Source organism: Podarcis vaucheri (assembly GCF_965113315.1).
Source record: "Podarcis vaucheri genome assembly, chromosome: 1".
In the NCBI taxonomy this organism is placed as follows: domain Eukaryota; kingdom Metazoa; phylum Chordata; class Lepidosauria; order Squamata; family Lacertidae; genus Podarcis; species Podarcis vaucheri.
In genome coordinates this window covers 44,968,687-44,992,753 of record NC_138759.1, presented here as the reverse complement: position 1 = coordinate 44,992,753, position 24,067 = coordinate 44,968,687, and the positions used below count along the sequence as shown (strand labels likewise).

Here is a 24,067-nt window from a genome sequence, read left to right as displayed (position 1 = left end):
CGGCAGTTCGAGGGGGACCACGGTAGCCCCGCCTACCACGCGTTACGCCTGCGCAGAACGACCCTCCGACCTTCTCGGTTGCCCTGATCGGTCTGATTCTGACGTCACCGTGGGCGGTTTCTAATCGTTCTCTGGGGAAAAAATACCAACTCCAGTCCACAACGGTGGTTATATCTACCTTATATTTGATGAACTTGGCATAGGCATTTAAACAATATTACACCATTCTATGCTGGTTAGCCTCGAAAGTGTTGAAAGGTAGCGGGTCTCCCCCCCCCCAATTATTGTTTACTTTCCAGTCTGGCGAGGCGCAAAGGACTGTGGGAATTGTAGTCTGGCGCTTACGCCCTCCTAGTGGTTGCGCAGGCTTCCCGGTCTTTAAGCTAGTCATGCATTCATTCCTATGTGAGGTCCTGGAAGTCCTCGTGAGTGGAGGAGCTGTGAAATAATTTTACGTTGCTGGTTTTCAAAATGGCCTCAGCTTTCCTAGGCGAGAGGAAACTACCCCTTGGCTGTAGTGTATATTTCTATTTTTATTTTATTTTATTATTCATTAAATTTGTATACCGCCCTATACCCCATAGATCTCAGGGCGGTTCCCAACAATATATAACTTAAGCTCTTAACTTTTTCCTCTGCTGACAGTGTTTTATTTCAGGAAAATGCACAAGAGTTCTCAGACAAAACGTAATAAATAGTGGCTATTCTAATCTTGGTGTTGATAGGCAACAATGCCCATGGCCAAAATTGTTAATCTCCTGACTGAAGGGGCAATCCTTTCACATCAGTCTCTTTATGAGGTGCCGCTACTTTTAATAAGATCAAAGGCAGAGGAAGCAACCTGTTAACCATCATGGCTCACTTCTAAGACACCTTTTTGTAAATTAAGACCACAAAAAGCTCCTCAGCTTCAAGAGTATTTAAAAGCTTGCTGGAAGCCTGCAGAGGGGGAAAGGGAGAATTCTGGTTATCTTGCAGTCTGCTATATTTGTGTGGTGAATGCGGAGCAACAGGTTCCTATAATCTTGCAGTTTTCTTGGTTTCTATGTTGGGTGTGGTGGGACAGAGCATTTCATGGTTTCTCTGCCAGCCTGATCACTTGCATTTGGCTACCAAGGCTGTGGTCCTATCCCCACTTGTTTGGGAGTAAGTTCCTATTTAACTCTATATGGTTTACTTTTGAATAGACCTATAAGATTGCTATCTTATCAATATGTAGAAAGCAATTCTTATTGAACTTAATAGGCCTCATTTTTGAGTAAATCTGTTTGGGATTGTTCTGAAGTTGTGCTGAATACAGCCAAGAATCTCACATCTTAATGCCTTGGTATTTATTATTGGATTATTTTATCTTTCATGCTGTTTTATTGTAGCTTGCCCTGGAAGAGTGGGCTAAAAGCACATTTTAGTAAACATCTTTACAGACTTGAATTCGTCAGAAAAACCTAGATCGGTATGGTGCACTCTTCCACCTTAATTTCTTTAAACCTGCAGTTTTCTAGATTTTGGACAAGCTGATGTGTCTTCCTCCCACTTCCTTTTCATACCTTATTGTGATAAAGTTTCAAGAACTGTGACACTCTGGTTTATAATCCTTGTGGCACTAGTTTGTCTTAAATTTATTTTTAGAATTAAAATCTAATATGGATGTCATTTTAACCCCTTGGTGCTATGTGTATTGATAAAATAAATTGAGATGAAATGAGTGCCTAAAGCATATTTCAAGTTCAGCAAAATGTAAGTTTAAGGAGTTTTAAAAAATACGTATGTATGCATGCATTTTATACATAAGCAGCATGTCAGTAATTTCCTCAGTTTGCTTTTATCTTCCTGCCTTTGAATTCTTCCTTCAAATTCTATACGCAATAGACCAATTGCTGGTATCAAAGTGGCAATCTTATAAGATTATTCTTCTTCAGAGATTTGCCAGACCCCAAAATAGAAAACAGTGTCTCTGTATTCTGAAATAGGGTGTGTCATTACTTACAAAACAGGTTTTAATGGAATAACAAACTTTTCAAATACATTCTTCAAAGTCACAAATTCCTTGCAGGCCTACCTGGGGGCTCGAGTGACTGATAATACTGCTCTTTGTTTTTGCCTTAGACTGCAAAAAGTAAGCAAAACTTTAATTACATATGCACAAAACTGCAGTGATAGTGGTGGGAATTGATCTCAGGATAATGAAAAGTGATGTGATAAGCATTTGATTCTTTTAAATGGGCAGACTTGCTAGTTCCCACGCATTAAAATGTTGCAGCTGTGCATAAATACCTCTTCCCATTTTAAAAATAGGCTGTAGTTTTGTTTGGCAAAAGCAGGAGTCGGCAAGGTTTACCTCACCTGGGCCGGTTCACTCCAGCGGAGATCCCTCTGTGAGCCAGATCACGCATGCCCGCGATTTCCGGCATCTGCGTCTGTGCAGACACGATTCTGGCATCTGTGCAGATGTGATTTCCGGCGCCGCAGAAGCGAGTCGCTGTGCCGGTTTAGTGCAGCGTGTGGGGACTTGCCAAGTGCGTAGCTCAGTTCGGGGGTGGCTCGCAGGCCGGTTAAATGACCCCCATGGGCCACTTGTGGCCCATGGGCCTTAGGGTGCTGACCCCTGGGCAAAAGGTTTCAAATAGTTTCTCCCTTTAAAATTATATTTAGTGGTGGCTTCAAGCTGTATGGCGGATAAAGCTTATCATATTTTACTCTCCCAATATCAAGGGGTAACACATAGGATTGGCCAGTGCCAAGGTGAAGTGTATTAAATAATAGCATTTACATGAAATCACCTTAATCCACCTTTAGAGCAGGTGTATTAAAGATACAAATTTGCTCAATTTTAGTTTGCTCAAATTGTTTCCATAGCCCACTACAGGTGCTAGCTGATTGCAGTGTCCAGTATGTAGAATTGCACTGTTATTACTACAAATTGCAAATATCCAAAATAGCTGGATTTGATGACTAACAGAGCTAACCATGTCTACTTTTAAGTAGGTCCTATTAACGTCAGTGGGGTTTACTTCCAGGTAAGTGGGTTTAGGATTGCAGCCTTAATGTTTTCTTTCTGATCACACTGGAGTAGTCTTGAAGTGTTTGACTTTTTCTGCAACATTAGCCACTTGTTTGACAAGCCTTTTTACATTTAATTTTTTACTGTGCAATCTGTGCTCTGCAATGTCACTTTGTAGTAAATTTCTCCGCCTGGATTTTTATGATACCCTATTCTGTGGGAAGCCTATTACCGTATTTTTCTGTGTATAACACGCCCCCATGTATAAGACTTTGGGGGACTCAAAATTAAGAAAATGGGGGGAGATTGCCCCTGTATATAAGACTACTCCCCCTTTTTAACATTATTTTTAAGTAAAAAAACCTAGTTTTATACACGGAAAAGTGCGGTAATTGAAATATTTTTCTTGCTGCAGTTCTTGTTTACCTTACGCAGTTTATCTTTAGTGTCCCTGTTAACTGTAGAATAATTTTTATAATAGTACTAATGATAACTTAACAGAAAGCTTTTCTGTTTAGTTTCTTATTTAGACTGAGCATCATATTCCTTGAAGGATAAAAAACATAATGGATCCTAGCAGCAATTACCACTTCCTTCATGACATCTTGAGGAAAACTGTGAAAATCACACTGAAATGTGGCACATTCCAAGGGGTGCTGCAACATGTGGATTCCAACCGAAGCATCTTTCTGAACAGAGGTTCTACATTTGTTTTGAACTAAATAATTTCTATTGGAAACTGTTTTTTCAACTATTATTAGGGGAGATCCTTGAATTTTCTAGAAGCAATGGTCTATGGATTAGAAGTGTATGTTGGTCTCTCTAATGGTTATCAAATGATTCATTATAAAGCCTCTGAATAGCTGTCAGACAATGAGTTATTATACTCAAAATTTACAAAAAAAATTACCATCGGTATATCCCTGTCTCTCAGAACTTTTGAAAACTGATAATTTTCTTTACGTCAGTCTATGGGCATCTCTCCACTCTTCACCCCGACGTTTCCAAATTTTAGATCTGGCCCGCAGGCCACCAGTTGGTCATCCCTTTTCAATACAGCCAGCTGTTAGTATTTGGGTGTAATAGTCAAAATAAATTTCTGCATTGAATATCCTTGGAATGCTTACCTACACAATTTGAAATGTTAAAAGCAAAAGGGTTACAAGGGGTGCTAAATAGAATTGCTCCTGTGTTCCAGGACTGCATGAAATACTAGCCCATACAGCTCTTGCTGTTCTTCCTTAGGTTATCTAGGTGATGGTTATTTAAGGTATGTGGATGTTTGATGTTACATGCATATGGAAAAATCCAAACAAAAGAACAAGTATATTGGTAGTATTTCACTGATAGTAGTTCCCTGTAAAAAGGTAAAGGACCCTGGACGGTTAAGTCCAGTCAAATGCGATTATGGGATTGCTTCAGGCTGGGAGAGCCAGCGTTTGTCCATAGTCAGCTTTCCAGGTCATGTGGCCAGCATGACTAAATCGCTTCTGACACAATGGAACACTGATGAGTGCCAGAGTGCACATAAATGCCATTTACCTTCCCGTCGCAGAAGTACCTATTTATTTACTTGCACTAGTGTGCTTTCAAACTGCTAGATTGGCAGAAGCTGGGACATGAGCAGATTCAAACCTCCAACCTTCCAGTTGGCAAGTGGTTTAGATCACAGCGCCACCCACGTCCCACAGTTACCCTGTGTGAGTATGTAAAATGCAGCATAAACCTTTTAAAATTTACTCAAAGGTAAGCCCCACTGAGGTAATTTGACATATGACCAAATAAGGGTGCATGGGATCACAGCCTAATTTCATAAATAGCCCAAATTCCAAGAATCTCTAGAACCAGGGAATGTATTGGATTACTCAGTGCTTGAGGTGTATTCCTGGCAGACGGAGTTGCAGAACAGCATTCCTCTCTTCTGCCTTCAGTGGGATTTGCTGCCATTTCCTATTACTGCAAAAATTTGATCCTGGATAAGCAGGAGGTAGGTTGTATTCTTAGTTGCTGGTACCCAAGCACCATGGTTTAGGGGATTTAGCTTCCTAAATCAACACCCATCTGGAAATGCCAGATAGAAAGCTGTGTTGCTTTTCTGCAACAGGCTAACACAGAGATCAGTTATAGAAGACATTGGAAACTTCTTAGTCAAAAGCATTCCTGATTTTACAACCTGAGTATAATCATGGTGCCTTTCTAGTACTCTAGTTGCACCAATCGGCAAAAAATATTTTTAGCAGGAGATTAATAATAATAACAATTATTATTATTATTTATTTATACCCCACCCTCCCCAGCCAGAGCCGGGCTCAGGGCAGCTAACACCAATAAAATTACAATAAAACATAATTTGGGGGGGGGACGACAAAAAAACAAAGAAAACAGTTTATTAAAATACAGGTGAAAATACAATTTAAAATGCAACCTCATTTTAATAGTAGCCGATAAATCAAAACCATAAGGGGAGGGAAACATAAGGGTCAGACTGAGTCCAAACCAAAGGCCAGGTGGAACAGCTCTGTCTTGCAGGCCCTGTGGAAAGATGTCAAATCCCGCAGGGCTCTAGTCTCTTGTGACAGAGCGTTCCACCAAGTCGGAACCAGTACCAAAAAGGCCCTGGCCCTAGTTGAGACAAATCTAACCACCTTGCGGCTTGGGACCTCCAAAGTGTTGTTATTTGTGGACCTTAAGGTCCTCCGCGGGGCATACCAGGAGATGTGGTCCTGTAGGTACATGGGTCCTAGGCTGCATAGGGCTTTAAAGGTCAAAACCAGCACCTTAAACTTGACCCTGTACTCCACTGGGAGGCAGTGCGGCTGGTAAAGCACTGGATGAATGTGATCCCGTGGCAAGGACCCCATAAGGAGCCTCGCCACGGCATTCTGCACCCGCTGGAGTTTCTGGATCAGCTTCAAGGGCAGCCCCGCGTAGAGCAAGTTACAGTAATCAAGCCTGGAGGTGACCGTCGCATGGAACACTGTGGTCAGATCAGGGCGAGAAAGGTAAGGGACCAACTGCTTGATATGGCCGAGATGGAAAAATGCCACCTTTGCTGTGGCTGCAACCTGCGCCTCCATGGAAAGGGAGGCATCGAAAGTTACACCCAAGCTCTTGACAGAAGGCGCTGGCACTAATTGAGCCCCCGCAAGAGATGGGAGTTGGCCCCCCAACCCCATGTCGTCCCGACCCAACCAGAGGACCTCTGTCTTCGAAGGATTTAACTTCAACCAGCTCCCACACAGCCATCCAGCCACAGCTTCCAAGCATCTGGTCAGTGTGTCCGGGGCCGAGTCAGGGCAGCCGTCCATCAACAGATAAAGCTGGGTGCCATCAGCATATTGATGTCAACCCAGCCAAAAACTCCAGACAATCTGGGCAAGGGGGCGCATAAAGATATTAGCAACATTCCATAACCGCAAATAATTCCATTGTCTTCCCTGGATGCGGGTGGCGCTGTGGTCTAAACCACTGAGCTTCTTGGGCTTGCCGATCAGGTCAGTGGTTCAAATCCCTGTGATGGAGTGAGTTCCTGTTGCTCTGTCCCAGCTCCTGCCAACCTAGCAGTTTGAAAGCACACCAGTGCAAATAGATAAATAGGTACCGCTGCAGTGGGAAGGTAAACGGTGTTTCCATGTGCTCTGGTTTCCGTCACGGTGTTCCATTGCACTAGAAGCGGTTTAGTCATGCTGGCCCCATGACCTGGAAAGCTGTCTGTGGACAAAGGCCGGCTCCCTCGGCCTGAAACTGAGATGAGCGCTGCACCCCATAGTCACCTTTGACTGGACCTAACTGTCCAGGGATCCTTTACCTATACCTATTATCACTGAAATGCTTTTGGCAGTAGCTACCCACTTTTCTCAAAATCTGCTTCTAGCACAGCACATGGATCTATTATGTGGCATCTCAAGGAGATTGATTAGATTTTCAGAGTTGTTTACTTAATGCTAAATATACAATATAATAACAAGATTTCATTTACTGTACTGAAAATTCCTTAGCAGCTGTCTGCAAGCTAAGCTTTTTAAAGTTGCCCTACTAAATTCATTGGAAGAACACTGGAATGCAAATGCTTTTAAGATTTATTTACTTGGATGAAATGCAGGTGTTTGTGCAACTTTTATCACATGCAAGAGAATTTCAGCAGTGTTGGCATATAAGGCATTAAATATATCCATATTTTATACAGCCAAAAAAGGCTAATCTCAGCTGTGCTGTATAAATTTCTCAATAGCTGGCATCCTTTGATGAATTCCAAAGCAATACCTTAAGCAACTGATAGGGTAGAATCATTTCTCACAGTTACATGTGCAGACATCTGCTGCATTTTCTGTACCGGTTACAGCAGAACATTATGTTTTTTGGCATGAATTTATTCATTTGTTTGTTTAACAAAATCTATATACCACCTGATTGTAAGAAAACCTAAGTGGTTTCTAGCATTTTATTATGCTAAAAAGGATAAATATTCTAAGAATTTGATTCTTCACATAGCAGTCTGGATCCCTCATATTCACTTTTTCAAGGAACAAGCAACTTTTTATTGTCTAGATTTCTGTCCTGCCTCGTTCTGTAACTTACAAAGCAGCTAACACTAGTAAAAATAAATAAAAATAAAAAGCAAATAAAACAAAAATATAGATTAGACAGGAAGATTAAGTTGAACAGGACAGAAAGAGCCAAAATCATAACTAAACTAAATTCCATTAAAATAGGATAGGCCTTGTCAGGTGCCTAAAAGATAATAAGATGCTTAGCAAACATTGTTTAGGAGGGAGTTCCATAATTTAGGAGGCACCACAGAAAAGGCTCTTTTCTGGTGGTTACCCACAAACCTTAGACAGGAAAAACAGTCTAAGAACAGCTTCCAAAGAAGGCCTTGTCCTGACAAAAATGTAGGTTGCTCTGGAAGAATCACTTAATCACATTCTTGTCTATTGGAATAAGTATGACTACTCTGGCTCATTTGGTGTGCAGGTTGCAATCTGGAGACCTGAAGCTGCAAACACCTACATAGGGTGTTAGGCCACACTGATTTAATTGATGATAATAATTTTATTATTTATACGCTGCCCATCTGACTGGGTTGCCCCAGCCATTCTGCGTGGCTCCCAGCTAAGTTTTAAAAACACAACAAAACACAAAACATTTAAAAACTTCCCTATACAGTGTTGCCTTCAGATGTCTTCTAAAAGTCAGATAGTTGTTTATTTCCTTGATATCTGACGGGAGGGCATTCCACAGGGCAGGCGCCCTACCTGGTTCCCTGTAACTTCACTTCTCATAGTGAGGGAACCTGGAGACCCGAGGTTCTACTCCCTTGGTTTAGTTCCTCCTGTTGTTTTTAATGTGTCTTTATTTTATTATTATTTATGTGGAATACATTTTAATTCATACTCTTCTCTGAGATCCTTTGGAATGAAGGGCAGGCTAAAAATAATATAAATATACATACAGTACTTGGCTTTTAAACTACACCATTTTAAACAGGACAGTAAAGAAATATCATAAAACAGATTAGCTCAGTATAGTGCTACAAAGCACCTTAAAGAAATAGGATTGATGCGCACAATTTAAAAAATCCTCAATGTACTGTACATTAGCTATACTAAAAGTATGGTGCCCACCTAATTATGAAGAAGCAAACTATACAGTGAGCAAACTGTTCAAAGGTTACAAGAAAGCTTGACAGTTGGATGATTTTCACAGAATTCCACTCTGCTATGTTCGCCAGTGATGTTTTATATCTCATGATTCTTAATAATAATTATAATCATTATTTATTATACTCCGCCCCATCCGACTGGGTTTCCCCAGCCACTCTGGGCGGCTCCCAACAGATTAAAAAGAGAATAAAACATCAAATATTAAAAACTTTTCTAAATCCTTTTTGCTTTGGTTAAAGGGCACGACACTTACCTTACTGTATTTTGTTTACTTCAGTTAAGAACTTGGAAAGTGGCAGATATGTACCAGGAGTAAAGATGTTCTTTGGCCATGAAATCGTCAATGGTGAGAATATATATATATATATTTAGTTATACTCAGAAATTCTTGGTTGGGTTTAATGCCATCTGAGAGTTCTTTTTGTCCCACCCCTTTTCAAATGAGGTTCCCTACTCAAGGATGCCTATGCATGAGCGTAGCCAGGATTTTTGTTGGGGGGGGGCAGGACTTTTGTGAGGACGGCAAAACCAATGTGATTGGTCAGTTTGTTAAGTATTTCTATTGTTTTACTTGATCTACTCCCCCTTAACTATCCCCATGTGCCTACATCCGTTTCAGTGAAATTTACAAGTATATGTGCAATTTTATTACAGTGAGTAGTACCACAGGATTCATAAAATGCACTGGAAAAGCTGTAATAAAGATCTGTTGGTCACATTTCAACAAATTACACAAGTTAATTCCAACATTTTACAAAAATGCATGTGCCATGAAAAGCTAGAAGTCTCTTTGCATATCCTTAAAGTCAATACATGCTAACGTATGATCTGAAGCTTTGATGGCAGTACAGTAGATAGTGGAATGATTTAAGCATTAAATAATGGATATTTCATGTTTGTGATCACTATAATTAGAATCATCACCATCAGTATATTTTGTATGTCTCTTTACTATGGTAGAACAGCAGCTCATAATGTACAGAATAAAATATAACAACATTTCAAGATAATGCATTAACACTTACAAAACACAACACAGTTTAAACAAAAAGTCACAGTACTATTAATAGGGCAAACAAACATATCATGTTAGTAAACACTGAAACAATGCCTAACAATAAAATACAAAGCATCCAAACAGCAGCAAAAACAATATCCCCTGCAGGAAGAGTGGGGAAAGCAAGTGGAAAAACTCTATAACTTGTTGGTTCCAGCAGACCCTGCTCTGTAGCAATGAATTGGTGGCTGCTAAGGTATTAAGTTGTAAATTAGGAAATAGCTTGCTCAGAGCTTGCCTGTTCCAAACTGCTCTCAATCTTAGGCTGCAAACCTCTCTCCTTGGAGTAAGCCCCTTTGAACAGAATGGGATTTACTTTTGGGTAATCTGGATTATACAGTAAGTCTTCTGTTTGCAATATGGTATAATAATAATGACTTACCCTACACAGTTATTGATAGATTACAGGCAAAGCTCAATAAAAGCATTTAGTAAAAGCTCTGAAAACTATATGGAGGAGGGGTTGACATGAAAGCATTTGAAGGTCATCTTGTAAACCTGTAGAACAGACATTTTCAGAAGCTTTTGCCCTGCTCTCTTTGAAATGTACAGCTTTTAAGCCTTACCTCGAAGCCTCTGTTTTAAAAGGACACTTTTATTCCTGTGGAGGCATCACACACCCATTACCCTTGCAACCTTTCCCGCCCTTGTCTGCTGCTGAATGTCTCGCTTTTTGTCATGGGAATGATTCTGCTCTATTTATTAATGGCTGCACTCAGACTGCCTTACCAAGTTGGTCTGGCCCTCCGAGCATAGGCCAAGTCTAGGAATTTCCATGTTTGGCACAGTTTAGACAAACCTTCGTTAATTCTCACTTTTGCTAATTCTACCAAAATCTAAAATGTATGCATAGAAGTTGCAATTGTTATTTAGGGACATACTAGAAATCCTTCGTAACATTTTCAAACTTGCCCTTCATTGGTAAGATTCAAACCAAATTTGGGGTATGGGAGGAAAACTTATGTAGGGTTGTATTAAATGAATGGGCCACCCAGCAGAGTCTTAGGGGCTGCATATTCTGCAGCCTTTCTCAATTCAGTGAGCCCTGTTTCCTTTCTCTCCCCCAGCCCCTTCCCTGTTTCGTTCTCAAATCCTTGTGCACTTCCCATTCTACCTTCTCAAGGACCTTGTTTTCAGATCCTGAATAGGCAGCCTGTTGTGAAGAGCATAATAGTAGTGTAATACTAGCTGCTTTTCTCAATAGAGCCAAAGTGGTTTTTGGAGAGATTCTGTAGAATAGGCCAGTGTAACTTCTGTCCTATTTCCATGACATGTTTGCATTTACCGTACTGTAATTTAACCCTCTTAAGAGTCATGCTATGTATATTGTCCTGTAGAATGAGTGCCTCTTTTCCAGCACATTCCAATCTTGGTAGCTTCCTTTCTTCTTGGGAGTCATGATTGCATTCTTCATTTGCCAGTAGAGTTTTTGGCCTATCTTCAACTTTCTAGGTATTGTGTGGTTCCTCATTGAAGGCAAAATCTGTAATTGGAGCTGTATATTCATGTTTCAGTGGAATTAATTGATGACTCGGAACAACATGCTGCAGAAGGAAAGACAACTCCTACCAGGTACATATGAAGAGTTTTATCATCAAGGATCACTGGTGAAATATTAGGATAAGTTAGGTGGAAAATCTTATATGTATACTGATTCAGCAAACTAAAGCAGTCCAGAAGCCTACTACTTGCAAGATGGCTGGAATCTATTGTCCCATAACCTTCTACAGCATAGCCTGTGAACTTTGCACATTGCCTCTGTAGTTCTTAATTTAAAATACCGTATTTTTCGCCCCATAAGACGCACCGGCCCATAAGACGCACCTAGTTTTTTTGGGGGGAAATAAAGGGGAAAAAATTATTTCCCCCCCAGGTGCGCTGCGCTACACCAGGAGCTTGGGGCGTGCGGAGCTCAGCGCGCCCCAAGCTTCTGCGTGCCAGCAAGGTCTCCGCTAGCGTGGGAGAGCCGGGCGCCTCTCCCAGGGCTAGCGGACAGCTGCGCTAATCCAGAAGCTTGGGGCGAGCTGAGGTCAGCGCGCCCCAAGCTTCTGCGTGCCGGCAAGCAGTCCGCTAGCCCTGGGAGAGCCGCGGGGCTCTCCCAGGGCTAGCGGACCCCTGCGCTACACCAGAAGCTTGGGGCGTGCTGAGCTCAGCGTGCCCCAAGCTTCTGCGTGCGCGCAAGCAGTCCGCTAGCCTTGGGAGAGGCGCGGGGCTCTCCCAGGGCTAGTGGATCGCTGCGCTACACCAGGAGCTTGGGGCGTGCTGAGCTCAGCGTGCCCCAAGCTTCTGCGTGCGCGCAAGCAGTCCGCTAGCCTTGGGAGAGGCGCGGGGCTCTCCCAGGGCTAGTGGATCGCTGCGCTACACCAGGAGCTTGGGGCGTGCTGAGCTCAGCGTGCCCCAAGCTTCTAGGTGCGCGCAAGCAGTCCGCTAGCCTTGGGAGAGGCGCGGGGCTCTCCCAGGGCTAGCGGATCGCTGCGCTACACCAGGAGCTTGGGGCGTGCTGAGCTCAGCGCGCTCCAAGCTTCTAGGTGTGCGCAAGCAGTCCGCTGCCGCCCCAAGCCTTGCGCACCTGGTGGGACCTCCTGCCGGGCGCGCGAGGCTTGCAGGCATTCGCCCCATAAGACGCACCCCGATTTCCCCTTCATTTTTGGAGGGGGGAAAGTGCGTCTTATGGGGCAAAAAATACGGTAACCTCTGTTTCTGAGTCCAGCTTCTCATTATTACCCTTCCTCCACAACTGAAATAATATTTTGTGTTGGGGGCAGGGTGAGGAGTGGCATGGTCCCATGTCATGTCATTTGAAAAAACTTGAGCTAAATTTCAGGGAATCTCCATTCAGAGGTAAACAAACGTTACTTCTACAAGCAAGCAATTCCAGTTAGGATTGATATCTTATCTCTAATTTTGCTTGCTTGGATTCTACTATTTTTCTGCTGATGAACTTCCCTTCCTTACTTCTAGGGTAACCCAGAATAACCTCCTGACCTGAAGCCCATAGGTGTAGGCAGATGCCGCCCCCCCCCGCCCCATCAAGTAAATAAATAAATAAATAACAATTATTAACTAAAAGTAGAATTTGACAGATTTTTCTGAGCACTTTTCAAAAGAAAGTAATTTAAAACGACTGTTGTTGAGACGTTTCATTCCAAATTTGCTAGACAGAGCCAGATAGAGGATGGTGACAGGTGGGTGCATTGCCCCCCACTAACACAAATCCTGGCGATGCCCATGCTGAAGCCCCATTGCCTAAACCAGGGGTCTGCAACCCGCGGCTCCGGAGCTGCATGTGGCTCTTTTACATCTTTGCTGCGGCTCCGGGGCGGATACTAGCGAGGGGAGGAGGCGCATTGTGCGCCCTGACACTCCTCACTGTGGCGGGCGCTGTACTGGCTGTGACGTCGCATGGGGGCGGTGCGTGCGTTAGTCACGCACTGTCCCGACGTCACCTTCCCGCCCGCTGTCAGATCGTGGCTCCGGAGATATATTTGTTTTAAATGTCGCAATGGTTTTGCGGCTCCCAGTTGTTGTTTTTTCTTTGGAAACGGGTCCAAGTGGCTCTTTTTGTCTTAAAGGTTGCAGACCCCTGGCCTAAACCAATTAAATTAACCAAGAGCTTTAACAATTGCCCGTTCTTCTGCAAGATGTGAATGTTTGCATAGAATAAAATGCATAGAATAAAATGCCAAGCGTTTTTATGTTTACATTAGTTAAAACGTAATATGTATTCTGTCCACAATTTTACCATAGCTGATCATGACAATTGATCAGGTCACCCTTAATGATGTGTTGCACAGGGAAGCTCCATCTACCCAAGTGTCTCCAGCGGACAAAGGAGAACCACGGAAGCAGAACACACAGAATCCTGATTCTCTTTCTCAGGACACTCATCAGCTCAACCTGGGTAACTTCAAGTACAACTTTTCAGGTAGCTACCAGAAATTCAGCTTAATATCCAAGCAGCAAGTCATAATCCCATAATTTTTATGTCATCAACTTGGGGCTCTATTTGTTTCTTTATATGCTCCCCACACTTCACATTAAGGTCCCAAGGCAGATTACAGCAGTAAAAACAACTTTCAAGTATAAAAACAAGTAGGGTCCTAAAAACAAAAATATTAATAGCCCAGGGTAAAGAGGTGTGTCTTCAACCTTCCCTGAAAGTTGTACAATGAAGGTGCCACATGCAGCTATGTGGGTATGAAGTTCCATAGCTTAGGGGATGCCACAGAAAATGCCCTCTTCCGGGCATACCTCTACCCATCTCCTGTCTGCTTGCCCAGGCACTTTTTCGACCATTAGCATAGCCTAAGCCATGTGGAAGGTTAATCAGCCCTTGAGAGTATTCAGCAAGCAATTAGCCCAGAAATCCAGTTCAGTAGTTTATTTACAGCTGTGGATAAGATAATGGGCAAAATGGAATATTTGTGGTTAGTGCTGTAATTGCTTGGGTGGAAGAGAATTCCTAGGACTCTAGATTCAACTGGAAATTACCGGTTTTTTTGCTCTATAAGACTCACTTTTTCCCTCCTAAAAAGTAAGGGGAAATGTGTGTGCGTCTTATGGAGCGAATGCAGGCTGCGCAGCTATCCCAGAAGCCAGAACAGCAAGAGGGATCACTGCTTTCGCTGCGCAGCGATCCCTCTTGCTGTTCTGGGGTTCAGAATATTTTTTTTCTTGTTTTCCTCCTCCAAAAATTAGGTGCGTCTTGTGGTCTGGTGCGTCTTATAGAGCGAAAAATACGGTATATGGAATGTAAAAATAATATGGTCGCTGTAATACAGAAAGCCTTAGCTTTTATTTCCTAGCCTTCAAATGCTTAATTTGGAAACTGTATCACTTTATATCGCTCTATTCATGTCATGGAGCAGTAAGAAAAAAGGCCTTTTAATTACCGTTGTGTCTTGACAAAAGAGGATCCAGAAACAACCTGCTTTATAAGAGATTTATGTGTAACTTGCTGTTAACAAGCATTATAACCAAATGTTTTGAAGAAAGGGTTGCTGAGTTAATCAATTTATTTTATCTGTTTTCGAAGTATTGTTTCATGTCTCATCACAGTTTACCTTTTTCGTAAAGGAGAAAGCGTAGTGTATTTTTTACAATACATATTTTACAAACGTATACTGTGAGCATAGGCAAGAGAAAATGTTTAGTATGGTATCTTTTTAACTGCAGATCAAGACAAAGGGGAGGACATAGAATATGTTGTTGTTGATCAATTTCAGAAGCAGTTTGGTTCTGCAGTGAGTATAATATTGTTACTTTTACTTAAGGGTGTTTGTTTTGGTTGCTGTTCTGGGAAATTGTAGTTTGGCCAAGGATTTCTAATGGAATACCCAGCACCAAACTACTTTTCCCAAGGTTCATTGAAAACTCTGACCAATCACCAAGTGGTATAAATCTAATATAAATCTGAATGTTTAGAATTCATCATTTGTTAAATTTGTTTCCAATTTTTCCACTAAATGATACAGCAGTGAGCAACAGTAAAATCCAAAATAATAATCAAATCAGAAAAGAGGTATATAAAACATAAATCAATAAGAACAACAGCCAGTTGAACAAATTGCAATATTTACAGTGATTAGCTCAGTTTGTTAGAACACGGTGCTGATAATGCCAAGGGTGCAGGTTCGATCCCCATAAGGGACAGTTGCATATTCACTAGATGATTCTCAAGGTCACTTCCAACTCTGATTCTATGAGAAAGTCAGATTGTGCTTGAATAAAAGCATCTTTGCCTGTCTGGCCAGAAGAAGATCATCCAAGATCCTCAGAGATTCTTCTCTGACAAGGAGTTTCAGAATTTCTCTCCTTTCTTGATCTCCTACATGCTTCAGATGTTGAGAGGAAAACAGGAAGCCTCTCCTGAGAAGCTTGAAACACAGGCAGGCTCATATGATGGAATGCAGTATTTCTGATAATCAGACCAAAGTTGTGTTGGACTTTGTATGTTATAACCAACACTGAATTAATGCCTGGAAATTTCACCAGTAGCCATTGAAATTATTGCAACAGGCTTCTTGTAACTTGTCCTGGTCAATGGTATGGCTACAGTGTTCTGATATATGCCTTGAATGACCATGTTGGTTGGCGCTTGAATACATCAGTATAAACTGTTGGAAAATCTGGCCATAAATCAAAAGTACAAGTCTTAAATCACTTGTTCAGGCTTGTTGTTGGCAGCTCTTGCAGGAGTGTGTGTGTGGTGTCAAAAATCTAAAATTTTATTACCAATTCTGAATTGAGTTTAATAATTTTTAGTAGATTATTTAAATTGTATAATTTGGCCATAGATGAAAGAACAGCATCTTAACATACCACCTTGGGGTAAGCACAGTACAAAGGGTATGTTGTTACACGAGAAAATAACCTAGTAAACACCATCTAGGTGGGAAACGTTTGTTAGGCTGTAGAATGTCTTACACCTAAAACTTTGTATTTAATGGCATTGTCTGAATAATGCTAGTATAGCTTAATAGTAATGCTCAAGGAACGGAAACCCTGGGTTATTTTTATCTTTACACTTTGCTGATTATCCCTTGTTTCTTAGTACCTCCGATGTATGCTGGTTGTGAATTTTATGTTTGTCACAAATGAGGCATCATGTTTTCTGACCTGTCTTCTTCACTCTCCTTTACCTAGTAGTTTCTCCCCTTCTCACTAGATGGTGCACATCAAAAAGCAGAATGTTTGTAGTGTAGCAGCAGAGGGTGTCAATTTGTGTCGCCATGGAAAACTCTCTTGGCTGCAGGTGAGAAGGAATATTTTATAAGCACTTAACATTGCTATTTGGAACCTTTGGGCCGAAACTTTTGATTTTGTGTTTCTTAATCAGTGGTCTTCTTATAGCCAAGAGATACCTAAGAGGAACAAAGAATATGCTATATCTGGGGTCTTCAGTATAACTCCCCTTTTTCTTTACTGTGTTGTTATGTAGCCCTTTGTTAACATACACAAATATATTCCTGGGGCCCTCGAGAGTCCTTTGGGACCTTCTAAGCCATGGGTAGCCAAACTAGGGCCGGGGGCCGGATCCAGCCAATCGCCTTCTAAATCCGGCCCGCAAAAGGTTCAGGAATCAGTGTGTTTTTACATGAGTGGAATGTTCACTTTTATTTAAAATGCATCTCTGGGTTATTTGTGGGGCTTGCCTGGTGTTTTTACATAAGTAGAATGTGTGCTTTTATTTAAAATGCATCTCTGGGTTATTTGTGGGGCATAGGAATTCATTTTTTTCCCTTCCAAAATATAGTCCGGCCCACCACAAGGTCTGAGGGACAGTTTGCTGAAAAAGTTTGCTGACCCCTGTTCTAAGCAGTTCAGAAGAACAAACCCTCTAAGTAGATTTGCTTCCCCTACTGCTTGAAGGCAGGAATGCATTCTGGAAGGAAGTATTTTGGCTTTCTTCCCTTGAAGCGCCGGTTATGTTCTTACCTTCACTCAGAGCAGATCATATGTCTTCTATTTGTCTTCTCTTTTGTCTCAGGTGTGTGTGTGTGTGTGAGAGAGAGAGAGAGAGAGAGAGAGAGAGAGAGAGATTCTATTAGGACAATAAGATTCATATTATGAAAATATTTTATTGCTAATATTTAAGTAAAACGGGTACGTATACTTTTTGTTTCTGTCCTGTATATTTATTATAGATTGCAACGAAGAGCAAGGTTTTCTTGTTTGACGTTTTCCTTCTGGGAGCTCGAGTGTTCAAGAACGGACTCCAAATGATACTAGAAGATCAGAATATTTTGAAAGTAAGTATTTGTCTAGCACAGGGCATCTGAGAACCTATGTAGAGAAAATGTAAAATAACATAAACATACATTTATTTATATATTACTTTTATCTCACAAACTACTACAGTACCTCTTCCTTATTTTCTTTAGGTTATCCATGACTGCCGGTGGCTTTCAGATTGTCTTTCTCACCAGTATGGAATTATGCTCTCCAATGTCTTTGATACACAGGTAGCTTGTTAGTTACTTGTTCTCTAACTAGATTTTTCAAAACACTTCTCCTTCACATGCAGCTGCTGGGTGACCTTGGGCTAGTCACACTTCTCTGAAGTCTCTCAGCCCCACTCACCTCACAGAGTGTTTGTTGTGGGGGAGGAAGGGAAAGGAGATTGTTAGCCGCTTTGAGACTCCTTCGGGTAGTGATAAAGTGGGATATCAAATCCAAACTCTTCTTCTTCATCATCTTCATCTTCATAAAGAAATATCTTAGTTCAAGGATGTTTGTCTTCAATTTCATGTGTACAATATTTCACAGAATCTAGAAAAAAACTGAATTTGATATCTGAAGTCTGCTTGATTAATTATATACAGCTATATCATAAGAAATAATCAAAATGGTTTACAATAATATATGTAATAAAAACATGTAAAAAAAAATCAGCAATCAGTTAGCTATTATGGAAAGATGCTTTCTTAGTTGCCTGCATAAGCCTGACAGCAAAGAAAAGTTTTCTGCAGGCATTTAAATGTTGAAACAAAAGACCCCTGCTGAATCTTCATTGGCAGAGCATTCCGCAGGACTGGGCCAATGACATTAAAGGCTCGGGTTCTTGTTCCTGCCAGATGAACCTCGCCAACAACCCTCCTGGAGAGTCTCAGTGACCGATCTTGAATGTAAGGGTTTAGGCAGTTGGTGTTCTATAGAGTTAGTATGCTGTTAGCCAGTAAAGTGTGGGCATGGCATACTGATCCCTCGGCTTCCTTTCATAGGTTGCTGATGTCTTGCAGTTCTCAGTGGAAACAGGTGGCTTCCTTCCTCACCGTATCAGCTCTCTACAAGACTGCTTAATGCGATACTTGGGGATGCCTTACAGATGCATCTCTTTCATGGAACAAAGGCAGCGTGTGATTGAGGTAAGTGGGATGGAGCCATCCCATCCTTTTCTGGAAAATCTGTTCTGGTGTAGCCAGAATATATGTTATTAGCTATGGTTATGGTCCTTCAGAAGCTGCTTTTATGGCAATTATGCAAACGTTGTCAAAGAGAAGGTATACTCCGTATTTGTTCATTAGTTGGATTGCCGGCACAGGACAAGGTACTGCAAACAGTAGAATAGTAGAATCATAAAATCGTAGGGTTGGAAGGGTCTCTTAGGGTCATCTAAGTCCAACCCCCTACAGTGCAGGAATCTCAACTAAAGTATACCTGACAAATGGCCATCCAACCTCTGCTTAAAAACCTCCAAGGAAGGAAAGTCCATTCCACTGTCAGACAGCTCTTACTGTCCGAAAGTTATTGATGTTTAGTTGGAGTCTCCTTTCTTGTAACTTCATAGAATCACTGGGTCCAGGGGGAATTCACTGGTGAGTTCTTAAAATAACACAAATGTGAAATAGTTGTTCTTATAAAAAGAAAAAGTAACTTGCCCCCAATATCAGTACTAGAGGCCTCGAAAATGGCCAACAATATATCTGCTATTAAAAAGGAATCTGGGAAATTACATGCCATATAGCTTAACATCTTTTCCAGGTAAATAGGTGGAAAACATTCCTAAAGAAAAAAGTAACAACTGTATCGTTTAAGACTTGTGCTTAAGTAGAATTAACACGGTTTCTGCAAAGATAAATCTTTCTGCTCAGCAAACTTAGAAGCCATGGATTAAGAGTTCTCTTATGGACCTACTAGCTCAGGGATCAGCAAACTTTTTCAGCAGGGGGCTGGTCCACTGTCCCTCAGAACTTGTAGGGGGCCGGACTATATTTTGAAAAACAACAACAAATGAATGAATTCCTGTGCCCCACAAATAACCCAGAGATACATTTTAAATAAAAGGGCACATTCTACTCATGTAAAAACACGCTGATTCCCGGACCAACCACAGGCTGGATTTAGAAGGTGACTGGGCCGGATCCGGCCCCCAGGCCTTAGTTGCCTACACGTGCACTAGTTGGTTAAAGGACAGGAAGCAGAGAATACAAATAAATTGATTGTTCTCATTATTTTAGTGTTGTTAGCCGCCCTGAGCACGGCTTCGGCTGGGGAGGGCGGGATATAAATAATTTTTATTATTATTATTATTATTATTATAATGGAGAGATGTGAGAAGTGGGGTTCCCAAGGGTTGGTATTGTGACCTGTGCATGCTATCCAACTAAGTCATACTTGGTGTAGTCAGTGGGTTTAAGCAACTTAAGATCTCTCTGTTTTCAGGAGGAATAAAAGCCCATTTTTCTACATAGGGCAGGAGATGGTTCTGAAAACACTTGGAATGCAAAGGTGTTATCAAGGAGTCCAGAAGGAAGTAGTTCTCTATAAACATGTTCTTGGGAGGAAAAGGGGTACAGGGAAAGCCTAGGGAAATCTCAGGAGTGGAAGGAAGATGAAGGTCTAAAGGGAGTATTATAGAAAGAGTAAACAGGTAAAGGATAGAAGCAACGGGGAAACAAGAAACCAAAGTTCACAGATGACTAATAGAGGCTTGGTATGAAAGATGCAAGATTCTATCGGGTGCAAAATACTAGATATTTGTGTGTTCTTACCTGGGAGTTTGTCTTACTAAATTCATTATCAATTACATCTGAGTAAACTTGCAGTTGTTATTGTTTTTTAAATCTGATATTGCTAATATGAATCATGTTTCTTTAGCGTGGTTATAATACTTAGCATTTATATAGTATATATGAACAATCCTCAATGCTGTCTTGGTAATTCTGTAAAGTAGGCCGGTATTCTCATACAGGAGATGGAGGGCTGCAGCTGAGAGTAAATTGCTAACCTAAAGTCACGTGGTGAGTTCATAGGAGAGGCAAAATTCAGCCCAGTGCTTCCTGATGCACAGCCTGGCATGTCCAAAGTCCATTTTGGGGGGCCTAATCCAGCCCGCCCTGTGGCAGTTTATCTCCTGGTGTAAAATCCTTAAAAAAGCTCAACAATTCTGGTTGGCCCTCACACATGTTCACTTCATCAAATCTGGCCCTCTTTGAAAAAAGTTTGGGCACCCCAAGAAAGTCTAAGGCAATAAGCTACACCAGCAATTGCATTTTGAACTCCAGTTTGGGAAGTGTTAGTATTAATTTTTTTCATTTTATATTTGGGGTATGTAGGAAAACCCCGAGATATGGTTTGTGCGACCCCTTCCACCTGCATTGCTGAAAGTGTTAGCTCTGGAGGCAGCATACCTCCTCCCTCTCCGCATGTTGCTACTCGATGAAATCATGTCTGACTTAACAACTTTGGTGGATGGATATCTAAATGCCTTTCGGGAAGGATCTGCAGATCCACTGGGGAGCACAGAGGTAAGTGAAACTTCAATAACTTTCAATTTCCTTATTGTTGCCAGTCTTGTTTTTAGATTTCAGAACTGCGCATTACTGAGGTTTGATGTTTGTTTGTTTGAATCCTGTTCTGCTTTCATTTTCCAGGAGATTCCAAAGCAATTCACATTATAAATCACAAAAAATTAATTGGAATTGTTTGTAACACCATCATAACTAAATGCAACAGGAACCAGCGCTAGTCAGGGAACGCCTGAGTGAAGAGTGTTTAGTTCAGGGGTTGGCAATTTTTTTGTGGCTTGGGCTGGTTCACGGTCCCACAGATGCCGCAGTGGGCCAGAGTGTGTGCACGCACGCACAAACGCTATTTCCGGCGCTCCTTCTGGCACGGAGGTATGTGCAGCTTCCCATTGGCTGCAGGAGCCAGCCAATGGGAAGCCGGCCAGCGTTGTGGAAGGTGGTCCCCACTCCGCTCCACGCCAGTTTAGCACGGTGCACGGGAGCTCACCGAGCGGGTGGCGGGAGTCCCCAAGTAGGTGGCGGGGGGGGGGGGCCATGAGCCGGTTAAACAACCCCCATGGGCTGCTTGTGGCCCATAGGCCTTAGGTGTCTGACCCCTGGTTTAGTTGATGCTAGTGAAACCACCCATCACTGGTGTCTGCCTAGCCTCAGTGGGAAGAGCAATCCAAACCCAGTCAAATAACCTCAGTGTTGTCTACACTGACTGGCAGTGGTTTTCCAGGCATTCAAGCAGGAATCTCTTCTAGCCTTACCTGGAGATGCCAGGAATTGAAGATGTGACTTTTTGCATGCAAAGCCAATGCTCTTATCACTCAGGCACACCTCTTTCAATACCAGATCCTTAGTGTTGCATTTGATTGTCTTATATCTCCTGCCAGTCCTCTTCATATGGAAAATGGGTATTTGAAGGACTTACCTGAGGAATGCGACTACAAAGAGCCAACACACACACACCCTGCCCAGAGGGGAGTGAGCCTTGAAAAAGTTGAGCTGGTTCCCCTCCCAACGTCAGGGGATCCAGTTCCCTTCATCACAGTGGGTACCATGCAAGAGTAAATATTACTTGCAAAAATAAGAGTGAAATGCTAACACACACACATCCAATAGTTCCAGTTACAGATAGGTAGCCGTGTTGGTCTGCCATAGTCAAAATAAAAAAATTCCTTCCAGTAGCACCTTAAAGACCAACTAAGTTAGTTCTTGGTATGAGCTTTCGTGTGCATGCACACTTCTTCAGAAGAAGTGTGCATGCACACGAAAGCTCATACCAAGAACTAACTTAGTTGGTCTTTAAGGTGCTACTGGAAGGAACATCCAATAGTATTGGGGTTAGGATGATGCAGTGTTTGTGTCAGCTGAGAGGCACATCATTGGCGATGGTAGGGATTTATCACAACAGAGGCATCAGTAAGTGCCTGCCAGTGTTAGGCAGCAGATAGCCATTTAAATGGGTTGCTTCAGGGTGGGGATTTTCAGGCCCCTCCTTGGCATGGATCTAACACAGCTGGAGTAGAATGTATTGAGCCTTTCAGTGTTTTAGCTCCATCTGTAGATTTAACTATTCTTGAAACAGTAATAAAAAGTATACTGCAGTTCTGATCTACATGCATGTGGTTTTTAATTAGATATCCTGTATGGAGCTACCACAAGAGCTTAGACAACTGGCAGATTTTTACAAGGAACGAAGAAAGAGGGCAATGCAGAACTTCCAGCTGAATGAGGAAGGTCTCCTCATCAGAAAGCAATTAGAAACTATGAGAAGGGTAGCAAAGGCGAAAGAAAACCAGAGAGTGAGTACTGGCTTATTTCTTTCTAGTAGGGCAGTATCCCCTAAAACTACCAGTCCTCTCCACCTCTTGGGTCAAGATGTTCAGGACAACTCTGAAAAAGAAGACCGGCAGGCAAATCATTGTAATAATCAATGGGCGACAGTTGGTGCGAGTAATGTTGACCCTGAAGCAGAAGCAAGACGTCCCGTTTGCTGTAAATCAGTACTGGGAGCATCTGAGGTGAAAGGAAGAAAACCATCTCCAGTGTTCAAACCGCAAACAAAGGTAGATTTGACGTTAGAAGAGGAAATAAAGGAATTGTTGACAGAAGGCAAGAATGAAGACAACAAATCTGCTGTTTCTGCCCTTTCACCTCCAAAAGCAAACAATTCTAGGATCCCATTTCAAGCTGTAAAGCAATCTAGCCAAAGCCTGTCTAATGCTGCCATGAGTAGAAATCCCTCTTCTCAAACAACTCGTGGTTACTGTCTCCAGGTTCCCACAAAACAGAAGAATGGGGGGAAGTGATTTGGCGGTTCACTTTGTCTTGCCTTCAGATTTCAACTGTCAGCTGCCAGCCCCAAGCCCTGGAGGCAAGGAGCAGAAATTGTTTCCTTTTCAAATTCTTTATTGGAAGACTTCCATTAATGGAGCAAATTCTGGAGGCGGCTGGACACAATACCCTTCATGTTGTATGGCAGTTTCCTGCTCCTATAAACACAATTGATGTTACTGGTGTTAATTCTACCACTGTAGTCTTGAGTTCAGTATTTTTTCCAGATTATTCCAAAGAACCATTGATTTTCATTCTATTTGAATGTTCCAATTATCCAACTAAGCCTAAAGTTCATGTATGTGCTTCTTGTATTGTTAACTTCATGACAAAGGGGGAAGGAGTCCCCAACCCTTTCATGAAGATTTTTTTTTTTTAAAAACCCAACAACATAGAAACACAACTCATCTGCAGAATTGTTAGCTGTTCCCCACTGCTCCCCAATACAGTATTTGCAGTTATATCTTTGGAACAGGTTTTTCATTCTGGATCGCAAAATTCTCCCTAGAGCAATATAGAAAGTTATTTATTGCACCAAGTACCCATAAATAATAGCATTATTTGTACAACATAGTCTACAAAGGGAACAGCAAACATTTTAAAGCAGCTCAATCCTAACCATGTTTACTCCGAAGTTCAATTATCAGTTGGACATGTGATGCAGTATGGAATAACTGTGTTCTAGGTTTCAAAAGGTTGTTGTTGTTGTTCAGTCGTTTAGTCCTGCCCGACTCTTCATGACCCCATGGACCAGAGCACGCCAGGCACTTCTGTC

The 24,067-nt window shown here is 41.9% G+C and overlaps 1 protein-coding gene across 1 annotated transcript; it reads left to right on the top strand.

The window, feature by feature from the left end:
• The first annotated feature begins 76 nt into the window (after positions 1 to 76).
• EXD1 (exonuclease 3'-5' domain containing 1) lies at positions 77 to 23,660 on the top strand. The gene is made up of 12 exons (XM_082240231.1): positions 77 to 258; positions 3,520 to 3,700; positions 8,942 to 9,010; positions 11,236 to 11,293; positions 13,516 to 13,646; positions 14,897 to 14,964; positions 16,389 to 16,475; positions 17,368 to 17,472; positions 17,605 to 17,685; positions 18,445 to 18,588; positions 20,779 to 20,970; positions 22,596 to 23,660. The coding sequence occupies exons 2-12, from the start codon at positions 3,568 to 3,570 to the stop codon at positions 23,265 to 23,267; spliced, it is 1,740 nt and encodes a 579-aa protein (XP_082096357.1). The 5' UTR covers positions 77 to 258; positions 3,520 to 3,567; the 3' UTR covers positions 23,268 to 23,660.
• The last annotated feature ends 407 nt before the right edge of the window (positions 23,661 to 24,067 follow it).